Source organism: Elgaria multicarinata, chromosome 9 (genome assembly GCF_023053635.1).
Source record: "Elgaria multicarinata webbii isolate HBS135686 ecotype San Diego chromosome 9, rElgMul1.1.pri, whole genome shotgun sequence".
Classification (NCBI taxonomy): domain Eukaryota; kingdom Metazoa; phylum Chordata; class Lepidosauria; order Squamata; family Anguidae; genus Elgaria; species Elgaria multicarinata.
The window spans coordinates 4,208,387-4,234,820 of NC_086179.1; the positions used below are offsets into that span (position 1 = coordinate 4,208,387).

At 45.7% G+C, this 26,434-nt stretch overlaps 1 protein-coding gene across 1 annotated transcript; it reads right to left on the bottom strand.

Annotated features, from left to right (window-relative positions):
- Positions 1-369: 369 nt before the first annotated feature.
- Positions 370-25,813, bottom strand: TMEM209 (transmembrane protein 209). The gene is made up of 15 exons (XM_063134577.1): positions 25,777-25,813; positions 24,044-24,183; positions 23,550-23,608; positions 22,721-22,852; positions 20,235-20,467; positions 16,572-16,776; positions 16,275-16,450; positions 14,360-14,431; positions 11,906-12,002; positions 10,355-10,480; positions 9,022-9,119; positions 7,449-7,563; positions 6,317-6,414; positions 4,519-4,592; positions 370-2,266 (listed from the first exon to the last, which is right to left on the bottom strand). The coding sequence occupies exons 2-15, from the start codon at positions 24,178-24,180 to the stop codon at positions 2,212-2,214; spliced, it is 1,677 nt and encodes a 558-aa protein (XP_062990647.1). The 5' UTR covers positions 24,181-24,183; positions 25,777-25,813; the 3' UTR covers positions 370-2,211.
- Positions 25,814-26,434: the final 621 nt, after the last annotated feature.

The window sequence follows — 26,434 nt, forward strand, 5'->3', positions numbered from 1 at the left end:
CATTGTTGAGGAGTAGGCTTCTCTTCTTGTTTCAAAATAGAAACATGGGCGGTGGATGTCCAGTCAACTTCGTCGTCCGCCACTTGCATATGGCCCAGAAGGAATGGTTGCCGGCAAGCAGCTTACTGGACAAACTACTTGGACAAACACGGGATTGGGTGGGCAGGCAGAATTTTGGGAGACTGGCAGTTGTCTGTAGCTAGCAAAAGGCTGTGAAATAATTCACCTTTGTGGTACCTTAAAGGGAACCGGTGCATGAAAGGTGAAGCAGTAACAGAAGGAATGGGAAGTGGAGGAACCCAAATGTTTCAAATCCAAAATGGTGGACCACGTGCAAATCAATACAAACGCCAACCAAATTCAATCCGTTTAATGCTAGCACCAAGAAATCAACAAAGGTCTCAGCTCCCCGAAGAGAGCCTGGCACGGATGAGAAAATGCAAAACACAGACCGCGGTCACAGTGACAGGACTTCAAAACCTAGTAGCTACAAAATCAGAGTACAATCACACATTGTCAAGGCAACAATGGAAGTCAAGCATGTTGAGCCAGATCAGTGGGAAGCGTTTCTGGGTCGTGGGCCTCACAGGCCTGTATTCCGGCCAAGAGAGACAGGGCTGCGATTTGCTAGACTTTGGTGAGTGTAGGTAATTAAACGAATTGCATTTTCTGCTGATGGTTAAGAACTTTCCCCTCTGAAAACGGTCTGTTTAAAAGAATCGGTTATGTCTGTCAAATGCTTGTGTACTAAGGGGTATATGCTAAAGGGTGTTTTTTTCTGGGGTGGGGGCAGTGTTTACACAGGAAACCAACTTTTAAAAAACATGTTACAATCGCTTCAGTGGCCACTTCCTATCCAGGGTGTCAAGCACAAAGTTATTTACACTGCTGGAGATCGGCAAGAAAACAATATTGCCACCAAGACGCCCATAACCCACTGGGAATGTCTGTTTTGCAGGCCCCACAGACATGAATGGAGCAGCACCCTTCTCATGCCAATAAGGACCCATACAGGAGACATTCCTGGTAGATGGTGTACAGCCAGTTAATTACAAATCTGAAGCAGGTTATCCAAAGAAATGGACATCCATCCAATAACACTTCTTCTCCTGTTATACCTGGGGTGGTGGTGGTGAAGCTGTCAATGTTGTTTTGGTCGTAGGACTCACACGGCAGCTTTGCTGGAGTGATAACAAGAGACCTACAAGAATGAACTTCATGCTATCGGGTACTAAGAAGGAGGAAAGGAGACCCAACCCTCTGGTTCATGGGCTAATGGCAATCCCTTTATTTCTGTGCAGTGCAGAAGAAAGGAAGAGAAGTCTCTTTAAGTCACTAGAAAACAATCCCCATTAAAACCAGGAAGTCTGAAACTAAAAAAATAAAACATTGGCTCAAAATCTTGAGGGAGTCAGCCAGGCCCAATACGGACTAGACCTTCAAAGTGCCCTGTGGTACACCTGCTATTTTCGGCTTTAAAATTTTGATCCAAGTATTCTCAGAGCAAATTAGACCTAGAATGTTGTTGCTGGAGTAGGTACAATAGCGTCACTTTAAAAAAGAAATGAAACCAAACATAGAGGGCATCAGACCACTTAACATGCAAGAGAGGCCAGGAACATACCTTTCTGACCAGCAGAACCAGGTCTCCACAGAATTCTCATTTTTGTGTGTCTGTGTGGTTTAAGGCCTTGCACTCGGATGCACGGATGTGGCTATATTTTTTTCAATTCTAGTAATACAAAGCAGCAGCAAGCAGCACACACACAGTCGTTTGGGTACTCAGTTCCAATTGAGCAATGTTAATTCTTGGGTTCAGGGTCATATGAAACTCCTGAGATGGATGGAGTGTGACAAATCAGGCCCCTTCCAAGTTGCCTTCTGCTTTGCTGTCTAGAAGAAGTAGTAAAAATGATGATCTCTCTCAATGAGGAATTCAGTTCATCCAGAAATGATGGCAGTTTCCCGATATGATGTTCAAGTAAAGTTGTACGCAGAAACCTTTCGACTTTTCAATGCTAAAAGTATTTCGTATTAGTCCAATACAGTATTTTTTTTTAAAAAAAAATAAAGTAAATCCCTCGCTTTATATCCAAACCATGTTTTTCAAGACAGTAAATCCACCAAGTTGTTGAATCCTCTTCACCCAACAGGTGGAGGTGTTGATCTTCATGTCCAACATGAGTTCTGTCCCAGCGACTGGCAAACCAGCTAGTCTCCAAAAATCCACAGAACGTTCACACCGGATAAGCCGAGATTGACACGCCTGCAAACACAGTTTACACATTTTATATCAAGGGACACATTAGTTTTTAAAAGCATCACTGAAGTTAAAGCCTTCCAAAATTCTCTCTACCTAGATAAACCTTTGGTCTGATCCAGAATGGCCCAAGTTCTGTTCTTACGAAATGGACAATTCTAAATTGGCAAGGGAGGGGGGAAGCTTTTCAAACGCTTAGGGCCCAGTATCCATTTTTCAGGGGCGGTACAAGCTTATTCTCAGATTAATAGCACCAAAAAGCCTGAATAAATATTTCTACTTCTTAGGTAATGAGAAGTTTGGATATTTTATCCCAGGAACGAAGAGGAATGAGTAGCATTAAAAAAATCCACCCATTTAGCTTGCTAGCCTGCTGCCAACAGTGTCTACTTCCAAATAGTTCAATGGTGCGTACATATAATGGCAGGAGATGGGATAGAAGGGAATCCCACTGAAGAAGAAAAGGCTCATTTGCTCAGTTTTCCTAATTGCATTTGCTTCTTCTGGCCCTATTCAAGTAATGGGCTTAAACTTGAATAGACCGGATCACGTGCAGGCTCTGGTCTAATTAATTTGGTAAAACAATGTATGTGTCTCAGCCGTATTCAAAACAAAACAAAAGGCAAAACCTGCATGGCCTTGAAAGGCAGGGCGTTGCTAAGACGTAGCCTTGCACTGCGTTTTCTACAGGAGCATTTAATATGGCTACACGCCCATCCCTTTACATACTAAGAAAACAGGTTCCAACCACCGCTTTGGGCATGGCAGCGAGAGAAGAGAAAAGCGAGGGCTAATTTTGGTCTGCTTGCAAGGTACAGCTTGAAAGGCTACAAAACCTGCGAAAATAGTTTGAGCAGAAATCATGAAACTAGCCAAGTCAGCTGGACGTGTGACTTCTGTGCAATGACTGCTCTTGGAAAGCGACACGGCCAACGTGCTGCCGCCGAAACTTTCATTAGGCAAAGCATAATAGCATCAAACCAATCTTGTCCCCATGGATCACATCGAGAAGTCCAACCCTCAAGAGAGACTATTGAGCATGAAGACACATCTTCATGACATCTTTTAAGTTTTAGACGTCCGTTGTACTTCATTGCAGCCACAGATCCTTTCCATACACAGCATTTAAGAAACTTCTATGCTTCGTATTAGGAATGAATGTGCCAGCTCCATCTGAGGTCTAATCTACACCAAGCAGGATATTGCACTATGAAAGCGGTATATAAAAGGCAGGAGCCACACCAAGCAGGATATAGCAGTATGAAAGCGGTATGTGGTCTGTGTCAATGAGCCCCAACAGTTGCCAGTGCACTTCAATACCGCTATAAAGCAGTAGCGTGGCTCCTGCTGTTTATATACCGTTTTCATACCGCTTTCATAGTGCAGTATCCTTCTTGGTTAGATTAGGCTCAAATGTGATGGGATCAACCCTCTGGGCAGGGACCATATCATTTCTAGCATCATCAACCCCCCACCCCACTCGCAGCACAAAGATAGTTCTAATAGGCAAATAGATACTAGTTTCAGAGCCAGATAAACACAAGAACAGAATCATGGAATCATAGAATAGTAGAGTTGGAAGGGGCTTATAAGGCCATTGAGTCCAACCCCCTGCTCAATGCAAGAATCCACCTTAAAGCATCCCTGACAGATGGCTGTCCAGCTGCCTCTTGAAGGCCTCTAGTGTGGGAGAGCCCACAACCTCCCTAGGTCATTGGTTCCATTGTCGTACTGCTCCAACAGTCAGGAAGTTTTTCTTGATGTCCAGCCGGAATCTGGCTTCCTGTAACTTGAGCCCGTTATTCCATGTCCTGCACTCTGGAAGGATCGAGAAGAGATCCTGGCCCTCCTCTGTGTGACAACCTTTCAAGTACTTGAAGAGTGCTCTCATGTCTCCCCTCCATCTTCTCTTCTCCAGGCTAAACATGCCCAGTTCTTTCAGTCTCTCTTCAGAGGGCTTTGTTTCCAGACCCCTGATCATCCTGGTTGCCCTCCTCTGAACACGCTCCAGCTTGTCTGCATCCTTCTTGAAGTGTGGTGCCCAGAACTGGACGCAATACTCACGATGAGGCCTAACCAGGATGCAAGCATAGATGTCCGGAGCATTCAAACACAGGAGGAGATGCAAACACTGAGCACATTACAAAGATTTGCTGAAACAGAAGTGCTGGCAATATGGCCTACCTGCTCCTCTCCTCCCAAACAGAAGCATATCAAGTTAGGGTTGAGTACAGGGCTATAAAGGACCTCATACCTACCCAAGCATCCCAGACTCTTTAGACTTTATGATGTACAGGAACATAAGCAAGGTGTGGAACAAGTTGTTTCTGCCCTAAAGTTAGAGAGGAAATGAGTAAGAACAGATGAACGGGGCTGGTGGTCGGATGGCAAAGATTCAGACTGACAAGTTCTGTTCCGTCTTCTTACTTTTGCTTTTAGCCCTAAACTGCTATGAGCTGTTAAAGGAAGTGGCTGAACTTTGCTCGAATACATATTTGAGAAACACCATAATCTGTTGCACCATGGAACAACCTGAGGATCTCAGCTTCCCTGAGAATAAGTACTTAGCGTGCTGCATAGCGTCTTGGCTTCTTCCCATAGCTATAAATAAGCTAGAGAAGCCGCAAGATAAAGTATCAGCTCAAATTATTCAGGTCGTGAAGTTGAGCTTCTCTGGGGCAAAATGTTCATTACTTTGTCGCAAAGTGCACACGGCCTCAACCCACTGGGCTACCTATAGATGGGATATGCATACTATTTGAAAAAAATGGACACTTAATGCAAACTCTAATGCAACAAAGACTTAGGGTACAGTCCCAGGCATGTTTAAAAATGCAACCTTAATGAATCTCTTAAGTCTCCGGCATAATCCAATACACACAAGTGTTTGTGGCAAGAAAACGGACAAGGACACAGGGGGTGGATTGTAAGACTGTCAGATGCCCCTTAAACAGGTATTTTCCCCTCCTATCTCTCAGACCACCACATAATTCCCTCCTGTGGAATTCCCCGCCTCTGGAGGTCAGGCAGGCGCCAACCTTGTACTCCTTTCGGCACCTCCTGAAAACATCTTTATTCCAAGAAGCCTTTCTCTAACATGCAGCCTTGGATCTCTGTTTTTGCTTCTTTAAAATTTTGCTTAAAAATTCTTTTAAATTTTATTCTGTTTTTATTTTCATTTTATCTTGTACCATCGAGTCCAACCCCTTGCTCAAGGCAAGAATCCACCTTAAAGCATCCCTGACAGATGGTTGTCCAGCTGCTGCTTCAAGGCCTCGGGGGTGGGAGAGCCCACAACCTCCCTAGGTTCCATTGTCATACTGCTCTAACAGTCAGGAAGTTTTTCCTGATGTCCAGCCAGAATCTGACTTCCTGTAACTTGAGCCCGTTATTCCGTGTCCTGCACTCTGGGAGGATCGAGAAGAGATCCTGGCCCTCCTCTGTGTGACAACCTTTGAAGTATTTGAAGAGTGCTCTCATGTCTCCCCTCCATCTTTTCTCCTCCAGGCTAAACATGCCCAGTTCTTTCAGTCTCTCCTCATAGGGCTTTGTTTCCAGACCCCTGATCATCCTGGTTGCCCAACTCTGAACACGCTCCAGTTCAGAGGAGCATGTTCAGTTTAGGGAGGAGGGGACCCAAGACAGCCTAAGGAAGACTGAGTAGACTTACTGGCCAGGGAATGTTGGCTGACTATGGGGTGTGTGTGTGTGTGCAGCGGGAACACAGAATAGACTATCCCGGAGAAGGGCATGGCTGGCTGTCACCCTGAAGAAGAGTGTTTCGCACTGCCAAATTTGTTGCATGTCCCACTTGTCTCTTATAACGGCAGACATCTGGCAAGCCTTGTTAATGGAGACCAGCACTATGCACTGCAACTTTTGGGACAGACGACATCTCAAAAGGTCAGGGAATAGATTACATGGGAATATCTCATTACTGCACATGGTCCAAACGCCCACCCGCCGGAGGCCTCCCTAACAGCTTTCAACGACAGCCACGTCTCTGTGTTTTTTCACTGCTCTGGAGGAATCCGTGAGAAACCACAGCATCCCTACCTTGGGTAGATTGTAGACTTGTCGCTGGTAAATAAGTTCGTAGTGTGGAGGGTTGATGCCACTCTGATAGATGCAAAACAAGTTCTCGTTTGAAATGTCTGTGGATTAGAAATTCATATTTCGCCTGAAAGCTTTATGTGCCTTTTAAACAAAGTTTTGTGAGGCTCCAATGTGCATCATCATCATCATCATCATCATTATTTATTATTATTATTATTATTATTGTTGTTATTATTATTATTATTATTTATTACATTTTTATACCGCCCAACAGCTGAAGCTCCCTGGGCAGTTCACAAAAACTAAAACCATTCAAAGTATAAAACAAACAGTATAAAAACATGATATAAAATACACATTAAAAAGTGATTAAAAACATACCATAAATGATTAAAACATCTTCAAAACGTCCTAAAAACATCCTAAAATTCCAACGGATAGGCCTGCCAGAAGAGATTAGTCTTTATTGCTTTTTTAAATGCTAAAAGACTGTTCAGTTGACGAATCTCCTCCGGCAGGCCATTCCACAGTCTGGGAGCAGCAGAGGAAAAGGTCCTCTGGGTAATACCTGTCAACCTAGTTTTGGCTGGCTGAAGGAAGTTCTTCCCGGAGGACCTGAGTGTGCGGGGTGGATTGTACGGGAGAAGGCGATCCCGCAGGTGACCTGGACCCAAACCATGTAGGGCTTTAAAGGTCATGACCAACACTTTGTACTTCGCCCGGAAACTAATTGGCAGCCAGCGAAGAGATTTTAAGACTTAGCTCCACCCAAGAAGAGGCACCCCTGCTTGCATGGAGCTTCACATGCCCATCACAGCCTCTGCGTGTGTACCTGAGTCACTCAGTGAGGGGGGGGGGAAACTCATCCAGTATTATAACAATATATCATCTGAGTCTTTTAACTTCGCTGGTTTGAATCTGTATTTTAAATCCGTGTAAATCTCTGCATTGCTGCTGGGTTTTATCCTGGTTGTGCTTTTATATCGTGGTTTTTTTATATTGTGGTTCGTTTTATACCTTAAATTGTATTTGATGGTTCTAATTTTTGTGAACCGCCCCGAAAGCATCGAGGATTGGGCAGTATAGAAATACAATAACTAACTAAATAAAAAGTTTTAAAGAACTCCATTACCTGGCTTATCAGGCGTTTGAATGAAATGTTGGGAGGTAAAGGTTTTGCCATCAGGATATTTTGGATGAGGTGGCAGCCTGGCGTCAAGGTATGTGCAGAACACGTGCATGATGATCTGGAGGGAGAGGGAGAGAGAGAGAGAGAGAGAGAGAGAGAGAGAGAGAGAGAGAAAGAAAAGCAGTTTAGCACCCATCTCAGACCCTTCAGCCTAGGCATGTGCTCCGCTCCGATTAGGAGCGTAGAAGCAGTAGCGGAGCGGGGGGATTTCGCCTGCCCTTAAGGCGGAGGCGAAGAGGATTGGGGGGCCGGCGGAGCATGGTGAAGAGGATCGAGGTGAAGGTGGATCCTTCACCTCGATCCGGAGCTCCGCTGGAAAGGTAAGTGGGGTTTACTGGGCCTTGCCACTGTCGCCCATGCGGCGACAGCGGCAGGACCCGGTAAACCCCCCCTTCTCTCCCTTACCTGCCTCCGTCCGCGGGTCCGTCGCCGTCTTCAATTGAGCCTGTGGTTCCAGCAGGAAGTCTGGGCCGCACTGCGGCCCAGACTTCCTGCTGGAACCACGGGCTCAATTGAAGACGGCGACGGACCCGCAGACGGAGGCAGGTAAGGCCTCCCCTCCCCGTTGGTCCCTTACCGGGCTCTGCCGCCGTCGCCGCAGGGCCCGGTAACCCCCCCGCCCTCCTCTCCCTTACCTGCCTCCGTCCTCGGTCCGGAGCTCCGATCCGGATCCGGAGCTCCGAGCGGAGCGGAGTGGGCACAGGCGGAGTGGGGGCGGGGCGGAGCGGCCCGCTCCGGAAATGGCGGATCTTTAAATGAAGCAGAGCGGGGGGTCTGTGCACACCCCTACTTCAGCCCATGAAGGAGGTCATGGAGGCTAGCCCTACATAGCAATCTGGTTCCTTCCTCACATGTAGGAACTCTTTGCACATCCATTTGCATGCACAGAGAGCTCTTTCCAACAAACACTGAACAAACTTAGTTTGGCGCACGTGGCAGGGTTGTGCAGCCACAGCATATTAGCCAAATAGGTGCTGCCAAACCCCTTTCCTGGTTTGATCCTGGCTAAAGCACGAATTCAAAATATGAACAGCTTTTCTGATCAAATTTCAGTTTGTTGCTAGCTGCAATGCAGCAGAGTCACCACTTCAAATCTTGATATGGGTTGGGTGCCTACAATGGCCTCAAACTTTAACTCATCCTACAAGTTTGGGTTGCAGGGATCAAAAGGGGGGAAAAAACCCAGTGTGGTCTAGTGGAAAAGGTATGAGGGATCAAAAATATGATGATGATGATGATTTGCATCTGAAAATGTGATGGTCCAAAGAGTAGCTTAAAATGCGTACAAAAAAACCTACAAGATAGATCTGATATAGCCTAGTCAGCAATCGGCGTAGACTTCAACAGAAAAGACTGTATGACGGAAACACCCAAGAATGAACTAGATACATTTCGCACATAACGTCGCTTAAGCACAAAAGGACCAAATAAGTTAAGAAATACATCCGGCTTCTCAGTGCTGCAACTACGGAGCTTTAACGGAGCATATTCATAGCAGACGACACACAAGACTTACCGCAGCATCTGTGGGCAAATCAGTATCCCATTTGCGGGCTTTGAAGTCTCCGCCTCGATTCCACCTGAATGAGCTCATGCATCCTCCTTGAGAAAGCTCTGCGAGTTGGCAGAAATGTATAACAAGTTATTTTGCGGCAGGCGTGGAGGAAACAACCGATGAAGCAATCCATGCAACCCATACACACCACGGATGGAGCCACACAAGACGGGCAGACAAACAAGCAAAACATAAACCAGCTCGAAGCACTTTTAAGCTCGCTGTTGGTCTAAAGAAGTGGCGGCCCTCTAGATGTTTTGGCCTACAAAACATTTATCAGCCCTACCTAACAGAGCCAAAGGAGGAGGAGAATGTAGGCCAAACTAGGGCCACCAGTTGCCCACCCATGATGTCAATGTTCCTTCTATGTCCTGGACCCTTTGGGCAACTCTTTAAGGATCTCTTGTCTTCTTACAGTTTCCACTTCCCTTCTTTTATCGTCCCCTTCCCAGTAACACTGGGTTCAGGCTGTACATGTGGGGTGATTCGCAAACCAGACCCGTTAGGTTTAACACAACAGGTTACTAACATATTAAAATGAGCAAATTACAATTAAAGGAATTTAGTCAAAAGAGCTGAGTGATACAAAGGCATTAAACAAAAATAAAAGTTGCAAAAACACAAGTTCTTTTATGCTAAGCTGCACCTACACTTCTTCAGGCTGCTTCTTTCTGCTCCTTCCTCACATTCTGGTCTTTTCTGTCGCTCTCTTTGGCTGGCTTTCTCCTCTCTTTTTATACACTCTCCCCCCAAAACAGAAAGTACTCTTCCAGCTTTGAAGAAATGACTCTTAACTGGAGAAATGAAACTCCTCCTCCCAGGGATACCCTCTCCCAACAGAAAAACTCCAGGCCTCTAAAGCCTGTCTTTATCACCTTGCCTCTGTAGGCCTCAAACCTCCACACGTGGGCTAAAAAGATACAATACTTGAAGCTTCAGTGTCATATAATGATAAGTTACCAGGGTAGCAAAAGGGGCAGTTCTAATAATAGAAGACCACCGCCACTACCTGTTCTAAAGTTTAGACTATGATGTTTGGTTTCAACATAAAGAAAACTTCATCAATAGCAACATTAAGTGCTGTATTGCTACTCTGTATAATTATTGTCTGAAGCGCCAACCTCTTTCAAGGACAGAGATCTTGCAGATGCAATAGAAGCCTTTGCTAATAAGGTGTTAATTACAACCAATTCAAAGAAAGGCACACAAACTCCTTCACTCTGTGAGATGACGATTTATTTTATTTTATTGATTTATTGCATTTTAATACCGCCCAATAGCCGAAGTGATTTACCTTTGATCCTTTCAACCAAATATTCCTGGTTTGGTGTAAGGTCCAGGTACTGCACTATTGTGTTCAAGGTAGGAATGAGTGGAGCTTTGACCAACGCTGCCTGCTTCAAACTACTGATACTGGCCTCTGCAAAAACACAAGATTATAAGCCCTCTAGACAGGAAAACCCTCAAAGGTCCAGGAGGAAACTCTGGTAATGTCTGTTCACTTCCTTTGTCTCACATGGTTATATTTTGCTACAAAAATATGCAAATTTATCTGCCTGGTGCCCCAGAAGATCACTCCATTTTAATCCCAGCTCTACCTCTACCCCAATTATGAGCAAAAGAGGACTTTGAGAGTGAGTTCACACTTGAAAATTACACAATTAAATAATAATAGTTAGCACCACAGAGCTACTGCGTTACAGCAGGTACAGAACAATGAAAGCTGTCCTAACTGCCGAAGGAATCCTTACACTTCTCTCACACACAGCAGAAGGCATCATGGGAACTGTAGTCACCAGTGGTGGCAGTAAAAAGTACAGAGGGCTGCTATGCAGCAGGCATGTAGGTCTTTTTGCCAAGCCATGCTAGGTCCTCAAACTCTTTCCCATTTCTGGGAAATGTTTCAAAATTGCTGTTATGGCATGGTCTATTTTTCTCGCAGCATTGAGAACTCCAAGATATTACCAAGTGATTAAAGCAGAGGGCCATTTCCCCTCATTGCTACAGTGCTGCTAAATTCTCTATTTATTTATTTATTTATTTATTTATTTATTTATTTATTTATTTATTTATATACCACTCCCCATTGACAATTTCGGAGCGGTGTACAAGATAAAATAAAATAAAAACAGAATAAAACACTTTAAAGTAGATTTTAAAAGAAGCAAAAGGTACAGTGAACCGTGGCAGGTCATTAAGGAAAGGCTTCCTGGAATAATGACGTTTTCAAGAGGCGCCGAAAGCAATACAAAGTTGGCGCCTGCCTGACCTCCAGAGGCAGGGAGTTCCATAGGAGGGGGGCCACCATGCTGAAGGCTCTTCTTCTGGTGGACTCCACTCGGAGGATGGGTCTATGTGGAACCACCAGGAGCAGGCCCTCGGATGACCTCAGTGACCAGGCAGATTGGTAGGAGGGAAGGCGCTCTCTCAGGTATCCTGGTCCCAAGTTGTTTAGGGCTTTGTACACAAGTACAAGAACCTTCAACCTGGCCTGGTAGCGAATAGGCAGCCAGTGCAGCTCCCTCAGCACAGGAGTTCCATGCTGGAAAGGGGCAGCTCCAGACAACAGCCGAGCTGCAGCGTTCTGCACTAGCTCCAGCTTCCGGAGCAGCTTCAAGGGCAGCCCCACATAGAGCGCGTTGCAGTAATCCAATCTTGAGGTTACCAATGCCTGTACCACCGTGGCCAAGCTATCCCTGTCCAGGAGAGGCCGTAGCTGGCGAACCAGCTGAAGCTGGTAAAAGGCACTCTGAGCCGTGGTGGCTACTTAAGTTTTTGTTTCTTAGGTCTAGATATTTCACCGAGTACAAGAGATTACAGCGCTTAGCTTTTACGGACATCGTACCTCCAATTTGCAGCTCTGGACATCCCATTCTCCGCAGCTGAGTGCTCACAGATTCAGTCTCCTGAACAAGAGGCACTAAAATGGTCTCATTAATCCACTGAAAGACAAAAGGGAGGGACAAACCAAAAACCCATAAGGGACACAAGCAGCAAGAAATGAGAATGTTATAAATGACAATCAGGTACTGAGTGCAACAGAATGAACAGACTCTCCCCAGATCCCCAACTCCAATGTATTTGGGGGGGAAAGTGCTTCTATTTCTTCACCTAATCACTAGTTGAAATGAGAACTAATTTTTAGCAACATTTTCAGTTCCAGAAGAAGAAATACGTCTGGCTTTTTGCAGGCACTGATAAAAATAGCCACAGGACAAAGCAACCATATCCAGCTGTCCAATTCCATCTCAGAAGTCTTAATCACACCTTTACTTACTGTCAGTTGTACACAAAAGTGGACAATCACTTCTTTATTATTTGGCTTTAAACGGTCACAGTATCTCTGACTACTATGACCTTCAACAAAGGACATGAAATAAGGATTCACTGTTCTCATCTCTTAACATTTTTACCTTGAACTGTGAACAAATGCAGACTTAAAAATATTATTTATTTAATTGACTTGTACCCCCCGTTTTTTCTGTAAATCGCCCAGAGAGCTTCGGCTATGGGGCGGTATATAAATTTAATAAATAAATACCCTGCCTTTCTACCAAAAATGGCACTCAAAGCAGCTTACAATCGCTAACAAAACTTGTTAAAAACAATAACAAACAACACAATTAAACACACAAAGATAACAGTAAAAACAGCCTCCAACCCAACAGCTGGCTTCCACACCAAAAACCTGCTTAAATAAAGTGGCTTTTCCCTGCTGGCAGAAGAACAGTAGGGAGGAAACGAACCGAACTTCCCTTGGCAGGGAGTTCCACAGCCAGGGAGCAGCCACAGAGAAGGCCCTCTTTTGCACTGAAGGGGGTCTCAAAAGAAGGGCCTCTCCAGAAGATCTTAAAAACCAGGCAGGCTCACATGGCCAAGGGCAGTCTTTCAGGTTGCTACTCTTCTTTCAAGACTTTATTATAAATTTTAAAGCAAGATTGGAATTAACTTCTTCTAGAAATCCAGCGTGGCATGGTCTGGTTTTCAGGCTTGAACTCTATACTACTTGAGGAAAACAATTTTCAGCAGCAGTTGCACAAACGTTTCTACTATTTTCCTCGTCCTTTATTTAAGCTGTTAATTATAATCTTAAAAAAGAAGTCAGGAAGAAGAGAAATTAGTCAGTGTGCACTGACCCACTACTGCCACCATGCACGTGTGGTTTGTAATAAACTTTTATTATTTTAATAATTGTTAAGTCGCCTGAGACTGTTTGCGGGAAAAGATGGAATTCCAGAAATTAATGTGATCATAGAATCATAGAATAGCAGAGTTGGAAGGGGCCTACAAGGCCATCGAGTCCAACCCCCTGCTCAATGCAGGAATCCACCCTAAAGCATCCCTGACAGATGGTTGTCCAGCTGCCTCTTGAAAGCCTCTAGTGTGGGAGAGCCCACCACCTCCCTAGGTAACTGGTTCCATTGTCGTACTGCTCTAACAGTCAGGAAGTTTTTCCTGATGTCCAGCTGGAATCTGGCTTCCTTTAACTTGAGCCCGTTATTCCGTGTCCTGCACTCTGGGAGGATCGAGAAGAGATCCTGGCCCTCCTCTGGGTGACAACCTTTCAAGTATTTGAAGAGTGCTCTCATGTCTCCCCTCCATCTTCTCTTCTCCAGGCTCAACATGCCCAGTTCTTTCAGTCTCTCTTCATAGGGCTTTGTTTCCAGACCCCTGTTCATCCTGGTTGCCCTCCTCTGAACACGATCCAGCTTGTCTGCGTCCTTCTTGAATTGTGGAGCCCAGAAATGGACGCAGTACTGTAGATGAGGCCTAACCAGGGCCAAATAGAGAGGAACCAGGACCTCACGCGATTTGGAAGCTATACTTCTATTAATGCTGCCCAAAATAGCATTTGCCTTTCTTGCAGCCCTATCGCACTGTTGGCTCCTATTCAGCTTGCGATCTACAACAATTCCAAGATCCTTCTCGTTTGTAGTATTGCTGAGCCAAGTATCCCCCATCTTGTAACTGTGCCTTTGGTTTCTATTTCCTAAATGTAGAACTTGGCGTTTATCCCTATTAAATTTCATTCTGTTGTTTTCAGCCCAGCACTCCAGCCTATCAAGATCACTTTGAAGTGATCTTGATAGTAACCAGGCAACCAGGCAACTTACTGGACAAAAGCCAGATTTCCTTAGGTCTGTGTCACGGGCCTGCAGACTATTTCTTTGTGGCCCAGAGAATGAGCTGGGTCATCCCTCCATAGCTTAAGTTGGCTCCTTATCCTGAAGTCAAACTTCAACAACAACAACAAAACCCATTCAGAGAAGTGATTACAAAGGCCGATGACAGAACTCACATTTCTAAATTTAGCAGTCCAAGAGTCCATATGATCGAGCAGTTGTCTGCTCATTGACACTCGTGCCCAGACCTGTGCCAGAAAAAGAGCAGGCTTAAGAACGACAACTCCATGCAGAGGAAGCGGGTAGAAAGGGTTTCACAAAGTATCATACGGTGTTCTTGAAACGTAACAACCCCGTCATAAGACTCCAAAAACGATATTTTGGGAGAGGCAGTGGCTCAGTGGAAGAGCACCTGCTTTGCATGCAGAAGTTCCCTGGTCCCGATCCCGGCACCTCCAGGCAGGGCTGGGAAAACTCCTGCCTGAAACCGTGGAGAGTCGTTGCTGCCAGTCAGTGTTGACAGTGCTGGCCTAGATGGACCTAGGGTCTGACTCTGGGCATGTCTACACTTAAGCGTGTAGAGCAGCCTTCCTCAACCTGGGGCCCACCAGATGTGCTGGACTACAACTCCCAGAATGCCCCAGCCAGCTCTGCTGGCTGGGGCATTCTGGGAGATGCAGTCCAACACATCTGGCACGCCCCAGGTTGAGGAAGGCTGGTGTAGAGGGAGGGAGGGGGGAGGATCACGGACTGACCTGCTTCCGTGATCCTCCCCCACCGTCTTGACGGCTGCGCAACATCCCGGAAGGAAAGAGGGATGTTGCGTCCGCCATTTTTTCCCCTTCAGGAGGAGGAGGAGCGCAATTGCGGTCCTCCACAAAAGTGAGTTAAAAACAAACAAACCTGAACCCGCTCCCCACCCAGCGATGGGCATGGATTGCCCCCGCGCAGCTCCGTGTCCTTTTTAAGAGCCTCGCTACTCGTGGGGAGGAAGGGACGACCCGGGATCAGCAGCCCACGCTCCTCAGGATGGTCCCAGAACCATGGGAAAAAAGGGTTTTCCATGGCTCCAGGGATATTCCAGGGAATGTTCCTGGTCATCCTGAGTTGCTCCCAAGATCCCCTGTGAGCCATCTGGATGCACAGGGACGATCCAGGGACGACCCTGGGATATAAGCGTGGTGTACACATGCCCTCAGTATAAGGCAGCTTCTTATGTTCCTATCATATTTATTTATTTATTTATATATGTATGTATTACATTTCTATACCGCCCAATAGCCGGAGCTCTCTGGGCAGTTCACAAAAATTAAAAACATTCAAAGTATAAAACAACAGTATAAAACCATACTATAAAATACAATATAAAAGCTCAACCAGATCAAAACAGCAGCAATGCAAAATTACAAATTTAAAACACCAAGTTAAAATGTATTTATAGACTGTTAAAATGCTGGGAGAATAAAAAGGTCTTCACCTGGCGTCTAAAAGCATATCATGTAGGTGCCAAGCGAACCTCCTTAGGGAGCTCATTCCACAGCCGGGGTGCCACAGCAGAGAAGGCCCTGCTCCTGGTAGCCACCTGCCTCACTCCCTTTGGCAGGGGCTCACGGAGAAGGACCCCTGAGGATGACCTTAGGGTCCGGGCAGGTACATACGGGAGGAGGCGTTCCTTCAGATAACCTGGCATATGCAGCTCTGGGCATATTTATCCAAAGCCAGTGGGTGTTACTTTTAGGTATGTGTACATTAGATGCAACATTACAATGTAATGTATTTATTTAATGTATTTAATTATCCTTATTTATTATTGCATTTATATCCCGCCTTTTTTCCTGCGAGGAACCCAAAGTGGCATACATAATCCTCCTCCTCCTCCTCTCCATGTTATCCTCACAACAACAACCCTGTGAGGTGGGTTGGGCTGAGAGTCTGTAACTGGCTCAACATCACCCCATGGGTTTCCACGGCCGAGTGGGGACTAGAACCCGGATCTCCGGACTCCCAGTCCGACACTCTAGCCACTACACCACACTGGCTTTTCCCTTGCCAAAACCAGCTGGCTTTTCCCTTTGTCAATGTCCTGTTTACCTCTTCTGCAGCTTGCTTGGAACTCAAGTCAGCTTCGTCTTTGTGGGCCGAGGGGGCCTGGGACCGGCAGGCAGGCTGGTACTGGAATTTCCGGAGCATTTGCGCGTAGTCTGCCATGGAGCGGCTGTAATTCCAGAAAGTGGGGCTGCTGGAAGGCGAGCTAGAGTCGGAGCTGCCTGTAACCATCCAATCAGAAATACACAGATGACGGAGGCCGGCCGGCAAATAAGTCGCAGGCATCTATCTGTTCACGCTCCGTCCAAAAACGCCCCGTGAGTGAGGTGCAGCACTGCTTACCCAGCTGGACTCGGTGCTGCTTCTCTTCCTCGCTTCGAAGGAACTGGTCAAGGGACTTCAGGTCGTTCATATAGTCTTCCTTGCCAGTAGGGGAATTGTAGACGGTGGGCGAAGAGCGGTACCGTGACCTCACTCCACTGCTATCCACTGGGCCAATGCTGGTGGGATAGGCGCAAGTCCCCGAGGAAGGGCTGAAAGGCGACGCCTGTGCGGAGGAACGACATATTGTTATTATTATATTTATTTCCTGACTGTATATATTATTATATTTAAACTTCCTGGCTGTTAGAGCAGTACGACAATGGCATCAGTGACCTAGGGAGGTTGTGGGCTCTCCCACACTAGAGGCCTTCAAGAGGCAGCTGGACAACCATCGGTCAGGGATGCTTTAGGGTGGATTCCTGCATTGAGCAGGGAGTTGGACTCGATGGCCTTGTAGGCCCCTTCCAACTCTGCTATTCTATGAGTCTACAATTTATTTGTATCCCGCCTTTTGCCCAATACTGGGCCTCAAGGCGGTCTTACAAAGTTTAAAACATACATTGTAAAACCCAATTATTATTTATTTATTATTTAAAGCATTTTTATAGCGCCACCTCACCATTTCTGGCATCGAGGCGCTTTACAATAACATATAAAACAATTCCATGAAAACCTAGGAAAAGAAATGTAAAAAACACACATTTAAAATACACAACAAAATTACAAGTCCTTAACATAGATGGAGGACCAAATTACTCTCCAAAGGCCTCCTGGAACAAAGAAGTTTTCGCCTGCTTCCGAAAGCCCATCAAGAAGGGAGCCAGCCAAGCTTCCCCGGGAATTGCGTTCCAAAGCACTGGAGCAGCCACCGAGAAGGCCCTGTACTGCGTTCTCACCAAGCGTGCCTCTGAAGATGGTGGGACTGAAAGAAGGGCCTCTCCAGAAGATCTCAAAGCACGGGCAGACTCATAACACAAATGATTGGCACCGCATCCGACATTAGAGACGAGAGAATTTTGGCTATGAAGCAGTATAAATATTATTTTTATTTATTTATTTATTTAGTTAATATACCGCCCCATAGCCAAAGCTCTCTGGGCGGTTTACAAAGGTTATACAAAGACACAAAGCTTCAAATCAGCAGTGTCAAATGGGCCCCATTTTCTTGTTGGTGGGCAAACAAAAAGAATGAAAAACTTCCACTCTTATGATCCAAGTCTTTTCCAGCTCTGGATTAAAACTCAGAGTACACTTTTACCTCGAGCCAGGAAATAAATTTCTATAGCCTCATTGCCCCTCAAAGGTTTCTTTCCTTTCCTTTCTCTGTCTCCAGCAGCAGGTTATGTTCTAGAAAAGTACATCCTTTCCATTAAACTGCCCTTGAATTTTAAAGAGGCCCTTCTCTTGATTCAAGAAGCTAATCAGTAGCTTAAAAAATGATAATGATGAGGTTATCAAAATATCCAACACCCTCCCACTTGAAACCAGTCCCTTCCTGCAGCCTTGTCAAGACATTAAATAGACTCCCCCCCCCCCGAATTTGTAAAAAGGTGACTGAAGAATCTCTCCCCATTTATGCTTAATTTAGGGTGACTATATAGAAAGGAGGACAGGGCTTCTGTATCTTTAACAGTTGCATAGAAAAAGACATTTCAGCAGATGTCATTCGTGTATATAGAGAACCTGGTGAAATTCCCTCTTCATCACAACAGTTAAAGGTGGAGGAGCTATACTAGAGTGACCAGATTTAAAAGAAGGCAGGGCACCTGCAGCTTTAACTGTTGTGATGAAGAGGGAATTTCACCAGGTTCTCCCTATATACAAATGACACCTGCTGAAATTCCCTTTTCAATACAACTGTTAAAGATACAGGAGCCCTGTCCTCCTTTTCATAGGGTCACCCTACTTAATTGTCTAGTCGTGAAGTGGTGTAGTACCCCAGTTAGGGTGACCATATGAAAAGGAGGACAGGGCTCCTGTATCTTTAACAGTTGTATTGAAAAGGACATTTCAGCAGGTGTCATTTGTATATATGTGGAACCTGGTGAAATTCCCTCTTCATCACAACAGTTAAAGTTGCAGGTGCCCTGCCTTCTTTTAAATCTGGTCACTCTAGTATAGCTCCTGCAGAGGGAATTTCACCAGGTTCTCCATATATACAAATGACACCTGCTGAAATTCCCTTTTCTATGCAACTGTTAAAGATACGGGAGCCCTGTCCTCCTTTTCATATGGTCACCTTAACCCCGGTGGCAGTACAGACTTTTAAACACTGGCATTTTGATCCAGGCTTATAGTAGATCTCAGATGGCAGAGAGGCAAGGAGCCCAAAGCAAGAAGCCTTCGAAGAAATTCTACTTCTGAATTGCAAAGGAAGAAGCTCGCGTACTGGGAGGCAGCTGAACACATGAGAGAGCTAGAACAGAGAAGCAGCTAAGGGGATGAGCTGCACGTTTCTAATTCAGCTCAGTGTGAACACAAGCGCCTCTTTTCCGTACCAGGCACCCCAATACACAGCACACAGACTGTACAAAACAATGCATGGTGCGGAGAATGTGGATAGGGAGACATTTTGCTCCTTCTCTCATAATAACTAGAACCCAAAGGGGTCATCCCATGAAGCTGGTTGGTGAGAGATCCAGGACAGATAAAACTTCAACTGGCACAAAGCAGGGCAGCCCAGTTACTAACAGGGACGGACCAACGAGACCACATCACGGCAGACCTTTTCCAGCTTCATTGGCTGCCAGTCCAGGTCTGGGCCCGATTCAAAGTGCTGGTATTAACATTTAAAGCCCTAAACAGCTTGGGGCCAGGCTATCTGAAGGAATGCCTCCTCCCGTATGTACCTGCCTGGACCCTAAGGTCATCCTCAGGGGTCCTTCTCAGTGAGCACCTGCCGAAGGAAGTGAGGCAGGTGGCTACCAGGAGCAGGGCCTTCTCTGCTGTGGCACCCCGGCTGTGGAATGAGCACCTTAAGGAGGTTCGCTTGGCACCTACATTATATGCTTTTAGACGCCAAGTGAAGACCATTTTATTCTCCCAGCATTTTAACAGTCTATAAATAAATTTTAACTTGGTTTTTTAAATTTGTAATTTTGCACTGCTGCTGTTTTTATCTGGTTGAGCTTTTATATTGTATTTTTTATTATGGTTTTATACTGTTGTTTTATACTTTGAATGTTTTTAATTTTTGTGAACCGCCCAGAGAGCTCCGGCTATTAAGCAGTATAGAAATGCAATAAATAAATAAATAAATAAAAGGAAGGACTTTTTCACACAGTGCATAGTTAAACCATGGAACTCACTACCACAAGATGAAGTGATGGCCACCCATTTGGATGGCTTTAAAAGGGGGTTGGATCAATTCCTGGAGGAGAAGGCTATCAATGGCTACTAGCCCTGATGGTTGTGTGCTATCTCCAGTATCAGAGGCAGTAAGCCCATATACACCAGTTGCTGGGGAACATGGGTGGGAAGGTGCTGTTACACCTGGGTCCTGCTTGTGGGTCCCTGGTCAACAGCTGATTGGCCACTGTGTGAACAGAGTGCTGGACTAGATGGACCTTTGGTCTGATCCAGCAGGGCTCTTCTGATGTCCTTAGAGCACTAAAGGAAGAACACTTTAGAAATGCGAATTAGTTTTACACAAGAGAAGAGCGTAATGAAAAAGATTGTTACCTTGCTGTAGCTGCTGCCCGGGGAGTAAGTCACAGCAGCACTGTAAGAACCACTGCTGCCAGGCACACCTTGAAGCTGAGGACTGTAGCCAGACATGGTGGCAAATTTGGGGCTGGCGCTAGGTGAGCGGGAAGGGCTATAGCTCAGCACACTCTGCCCCTGGATGGGAGGCGAGGGCGGGGAAGGCGGAGTCTTCTTTAGCACCAACGCACGCGGCGGAGTAGTCTGGACAGCTGAAATGAAACACACTTTCAAAAACAGAGAGGAGCAGCAGAAAAGAAGCAGTCTTCGAGGCATTATTACTCCGGGTGAATTCGCTATTTCCTTGCGACATAACGAATTCACTCACGTTAGCTCGGGCAAGAGTTCTCCTTTAATACGAAAGCTCATCCTGCATTTATGAGGTTTTGCACATGAGCAATATCAATGTGCATCTTGGGGACTGTGGTTTGGAAACATATAGTGCATCATGACGGCATGCGACCCGATGTTATGTACCCCCTTCCTGATTGCATGCACAGGAATGGCATGGTTTAGACCAGTGGTTCTCAACCTTCCTAATGCCGTGACCCTTTAATACAGTTCCTCATGTTGTGGTGACCCCCAACCATAAAATTATTTTCGTTGCTACTTCATAACTGTAATTTTGCTACTGTTATGAATCGTAATGTAAATATCTGATATGCAGGATGTATTTTCATTGTTACAAATTGAACATAATTAAAGCATAGTGATCACAAAAACAATATGTAATTATATATTGTGAAATATTTATTTCTAATTTCAAATAAATGAAATGTCTCGGTTCCTAAGACTATCGGAAATATGTGTTTTCCAATGGTCTTAGGTGACCCCTGTGAAAGGGTCGTTCGACCCCCAAAGGGGTCCCGACCCACAGGTTGAGAACCGCTGGTTTAGACGCAGACAGCGCATGCTCCTAAGCGCAGGATCAATTCCGAACTTAACAGTGATCCAGGCTCGTTACAAAGGTGAGCGTTACAAACGGAAGAGTTTCTACCAGCGACATCACTAACATGTTCCACAAGATCTTAATATACTGAGGAAAACATAAGGAAAAACTTCCTGACAGTAACAGCTGTACAAGAGTGGAACAGTCTACCTACGGAGGTTTATTTATTTATTTATTTATTTAGAATATTTATATACCGCTCCCCATTGAAAATTTTTGGCATGGAGTACAAGATAAAATGAAAATAAAAACAGAATAAAACAGTTAAAACAAAATTTAAAAGAAGCGAAAACAGAAATCCAAGGCTGTATGTTAAAGAAAGGCTTCTTGGAATAAATATGTTTTCAGGATGTGGCGAAAGGAGTACAAGGTCGGAGCCTGCCTGACCTCCAGAGGCAGGGAATTCCATAGGAGGGGGGCCACCACGCTGAAGGCTCTTCCCCTGGTGGACTCCAATCGGAGGATGGATCTAGGTGGAACCACCAGGAGCAGGCCCTCGGATGACCTCAGTGACCGGGCAGGTTGGTAGGGGAGAAGGCGCTCTCTCAGGTATCCTGGTCCCAAGTTGTTTAGGGCTTTGTACACAAGTACAAGAACCTTCAACCTGGCCCGGTAGCGAATAGGCAGCCAGTGCAGTTCCCTCAGCAGAGGAGTTCCATGCTGGAAAGGGGCAGCTCCAGACAACAGCCGAGCTGCAGCATTCTGCACTAGCTCCAGATTCCGGAGCAGCTTCAAGGGCAGCCCCACATAGAGCGCGTTGCAGTAATCCAGGCTTGAGGTTACCAATGCCTGTACCACCGTGGCCCAGGTGGCGAACCAACCGAAGATGGTAAAAGGCACTCCGAGCCGTGGCGGCTACTTGAGCCTCCAACGACAGAAATGAAGGTTGTGGCTTCTCCATCACTGGAGGTTTTTGAGAAGAGGCTGGACAGCCACTCCTCAGGGATGGTTTAACTGGTTTTCCTGCACATTGAAGAGGGTTGGACTAGATGATCCTCATGGTCCCTTCCAACTCCACAATTCTGATACATTTATTTTAAATAAATGGTGCAGAGAAAGCAAAAAAGCGGTAACAAGCTGTTGCTTCCACCCTACACAATTACAGGTAAAATGTATACCTGACATCCTATTACAATCTATGAAATACATGAATGTTTTTAGGATGGTTTAAGGATGTTTTCATTTTTATTTTATTTTATTTATTACACTTTTATACCGCCCAATAGCCAAAGCTCTCTGGGTGGTTCATAAAATCATGTATACTATGTTTTTAATCAGTTTTTATGTGTTTTATATTCGCTGTTGTTCCCCGCCTCGATCCAAGTGGAGAGGTGGGTAAGAAATATATTACTATTATTATTATATTATCATCATCATCATCAACATCATCATCATAAGAGTATGAACAGTATGTCACCTCCATTTACCCTGTGTTTGCATGGGTGTGCCAAACATTTTGGAGGATCAGCTAATGAGAATTACAGTTGTCTTCAAAGCACTGACAGACCACGCTCACCTGCATTCTGTAACCCCAGGAGGGTTTGTTGTCCAGGACTCATAACCAAGCTGGTTGGGGACACAGTATATTTAAAGTACCTCCAGAAATCAAATAAGGCATTGAGGCTGAACAACGATGCAAGCGCAAGTTCTAGAATAAAATACAAGATAGCAGTTTGTAACAATCGGATCACAGTCAGCACTGGCCCTAGTAGACAACAGCGTGCATATAACTGTGAAGTATGTTTATGGGAACAAAAGGGGGAATTTGCAGCAGAAATGTGCTGAAGGAGTCTGTATCCTTGAGGCTAGCTCCTCGGGTTTGCAGGGAACCAGTGTGGTGTCTGCAGCCTAGGCTGGATTTGTAGTTGGATGGATAGCAAACATATGGACAAGGCAACTTAAAACCCAGCAAAAAAAAGCTAAACAGAGGTTGCTCTCACAACACAACACCCCATGGTAGGTTATTTAACCTACAGTGAGGCTGTGGTGCATGCAGAATATGTGTGGTTGCCAATTTGAAAATGCAAACCCCATTCGGGGTTGTCGTGTCATGCAAACCAGCGAGCATGGGTTATGTAAGGTTTAAACAGCCCCCGTGTAACCCATGGTCTGTTTTGCAGCTATATGAATGTTGTTTAAGGGGTTGTTGAACCCTCACATCTCATGCTCACTGAGTAGGGGAATGGATATGCAATAAACGCCAAAGAGCTGCAGCGGGTGATCCAAACCCAAAGAGGATCACCAACTCACTCCAAAAAGTCTCAAATGGGGACATCCTCAGTCTATTAAATTAAGTTCTACTTTCCTCTGGAGATTCTTAGTTGAACCAAATCCAAAGTACTCACCAATATACCATAGCAACCAGCATGAAATATTGTAATAGGAACTTATTAGTTTTCCAGACCTAGAAAGATAGAGGTACAAAGGTCACTCATAACCTCACAACATGGGAACACCATCTATTATTGTTATTTACAATGGAAAGCTCAAATTATCCACACAGTTCAGCCAACCTGCCCTCATAATAAAGATATTATAGGGAGACCATCATTTCGCCCAAGAAGAACCTCATTTGAACCAACAGTCATTTAAACCTTGGTCTTAAAAATCCACTACTGGCCATATAATAAATTTCCCAAGTTCTCTCCTCCAAACGTGGTCTGTGAGGGAAGGTCTCAACTCACCTGTATCCTGAACCCAGCACCCATCCATCACACCAATAAGACCAATTAAATTGTGAGTTGGGGTTTTTCCAACTCCACTGAACACCCACTTGACCATCACGCGCCACCAGTTTCATTAAGGATGTAATACAGTTGAGTTAGTTTGTCCAGCTTACATTTCAGTATAAATCATGCCAGCAACTGACAGGTTAAGGAGTCCCCACGCTAAGACCACTTTCTTCGCTTCCGTTTCTTTCCTCATCTTGATGGTTCTGTCAATGAGGGAAGCAGTTGGACTTTGTTCCCCCTGCATGGTCTGGAAAGAGCAGAAAAAGAAAAAAGGAGAGACATTAAACAATCTGCTTAACATTCAAAGAAACCATTTTTTTCAGTTAAGGGTGCAATCTTGTGCATGTTCAGACAGAAACAAGTCCTACAACTCCCGTCATCCGCCCCATTTCAAAATAAGAGGTGCAGAGGGCAACAGACAAACCTATCTCTATCACCACATTACTTTCAAGACATAGGGCTCAATCCTGCGCATATTCAGACAGAAAAAGTCCCTACAGTTCCTAGCATAGCTGGTTGGAGCACGCAGAGAGTTGCAGAACGTTTTTCTGTCCAAACATGCACAGGGTTGTTCCCTAAATGCATCTTCTTTCTCATTTACCTTCCTCTATTGTCTCCCTATGTCAAATTTTATATCACCATAGAATCATAGAATAGTAGAGTTGGAAGGGGCTTATAAGGCCATCGAGTCCAACCCCCTGCTCAATGCAGGAATCCACCCTAAAGCATCCCTGACAGAGGGTTGTCCAGCTGCCTCTTGAAGGCCTCTAGGGTGGGAGAGCCCACAACCTCCCTAGGTAACTGGTTCCATTGTCGTCCTGCTCTAACAGTCAAGAAGTTTTTCCTGATATCCAGCCAGAATCTGGCTTCCTGTAACTCTGAGCTGTGAGGGATGCTTTAGGGTGGATTCCTGCATTGAGCAGGGGGTTGGACTCGATGGCCTTGTAAGCCCCTTCCAACTCTGCTATTCTATGATTCCGAGCTCTTGTGCTTTTCAATTTATTTGTTTAATAGATTGATATACCATGCACACTCTTTTAGAGATTTTTTATGCAGCTTTTCACAACTAAGAAGTCACCTGTGCTCCCCATCCCACCCCCTAGAAAGGCAATTATGCTTTTTTTTAAAATAAAAAAAGGTGGGGAAAAGCCTCCACTGTCAGCAACAGAGATGGGCGAAGTCATCTGAGCACCTAATTTAAGCTATGGGATCAGGCTGACAGGCTGGTAGAAACAATACTGAACCCACGGACCAATAGTCAGGACTCAGTGGGAAGTATCCAATGTTAGCCCTCCTTAGAGTAGGCCCATTGAAATGAATGGGATATTGACTAGTCAGGACTAACTAAAGTCCCATTCTTTTCAATGAGTCTACTCTAAGGAGGGCCAATATTGGATAGCTCAGGCCATTTCCCATAGCAGGCAGCGATTTAGGGGCAGATGGGCTGACAGGCCATGGCTTAGGGCAGCCTTTCTCAACCTGGGGCGCTCCAGATGTGTTGGACTGCATCTCCCAGAATGCCCCAGCCAGCTGGCTGGGGCATTCTGGGAGTTGTAGTCCAACACATCTGGAGCGCCTCAGGTTGAGAAAGGCTGGCTTAGGGCAGCCTCTCCCACTGGTTTAGGGCGCCCCCTCCCAGATGTGCTGGACTACAACGCCCATCACCCCCCGCCAACGGCCATAGTGGCTGGGGATGATGGGAGTTGTAGTCCAACAGATCTAGGGAGCTAGAGGATGCCCTCTCTTTCCTCCCACCCCCTGCCCCAAATTAAAGGCGGTTGAAATCACCCCTTCGCCATAGACGGGTGCATTAATCGCCTTCACGCAAACCCTCACTTACTCCTCCTCCGTCGCCGCACGCTTCCTTTTCGAAGTGCGCCTGCGCAGTGGGGCTTTTTTTCCCCCTTTTCTTTTTTTAAACTCTAACGTCAGAAATGAGGAAAGACGCGCTGTCGGAGGGAGGAGGACGTTGACGACGGTTGGGGGCGGGACTTGTTGCTCAGGCGACGGAGCTGGAGGAGTGGATTGGCGGCCGTTCTCGCGCTCAGCTTCGGTTGGGTCGCGTCTCTCCTCTTTCCCCCGCCCACCCGTCCCTTTGAAGTTTGGGCGGGAGAGCGGCTTACAAAGCCCCGCCCCTCCTCCGCTTCTGAGGGAATCAGCGCGTTACTGATTTATTTTATTTACCTGACTTATAATACATACAGAGGCCCTTCAACGTGTTCCCAGGGCAGCTAACAAGAAGTAAATTAAGTCACAATGAAACAAATGAAGACAACCAAAAAGAGTCCACAAATTGGCAATATATTTATTAGCACCAACCAAAATGGCCAGAAAAGTGCTAGCTTTCGATTCCTTCAGAGCAGCCTTCCTCAACCTGGGGCGCTCCAGATGTGTTGGACTACAACTCCCAGAATGCCCCAGCCAGCTGGCTGGGGCATTCTGGGAGATGCAGTCCAACACATCTGGAGCGCCCCAGGTTGAGGAAGGCTGCTTCAGAG

Excerpts from the sequence above, each read along its gene's own strand:
- TMEM209 (XM_063134577.1), bottom strand. The coding sequence starts at position 24,180 with ATGCAGGGGGAACAAAGTCCAACTGCTTCCCTCATTGACAGAACCATC. Across the intron at positions 20,468-22,720 it reads CCTGGGGTTACAGAATGCAG|CTGTCCAGACTACTCCGCCG; the intron begins GTGAGCGTGGTC and ends GTTTCATTTCAG. Across the intron at positions 6,415-7,448 it reads TCAAACGCCTGATAAGCCAG|ACATTTCAAACGAGAACTTG; the intron begins GTAATGGAGTTC and ends TCTAATCCACAG.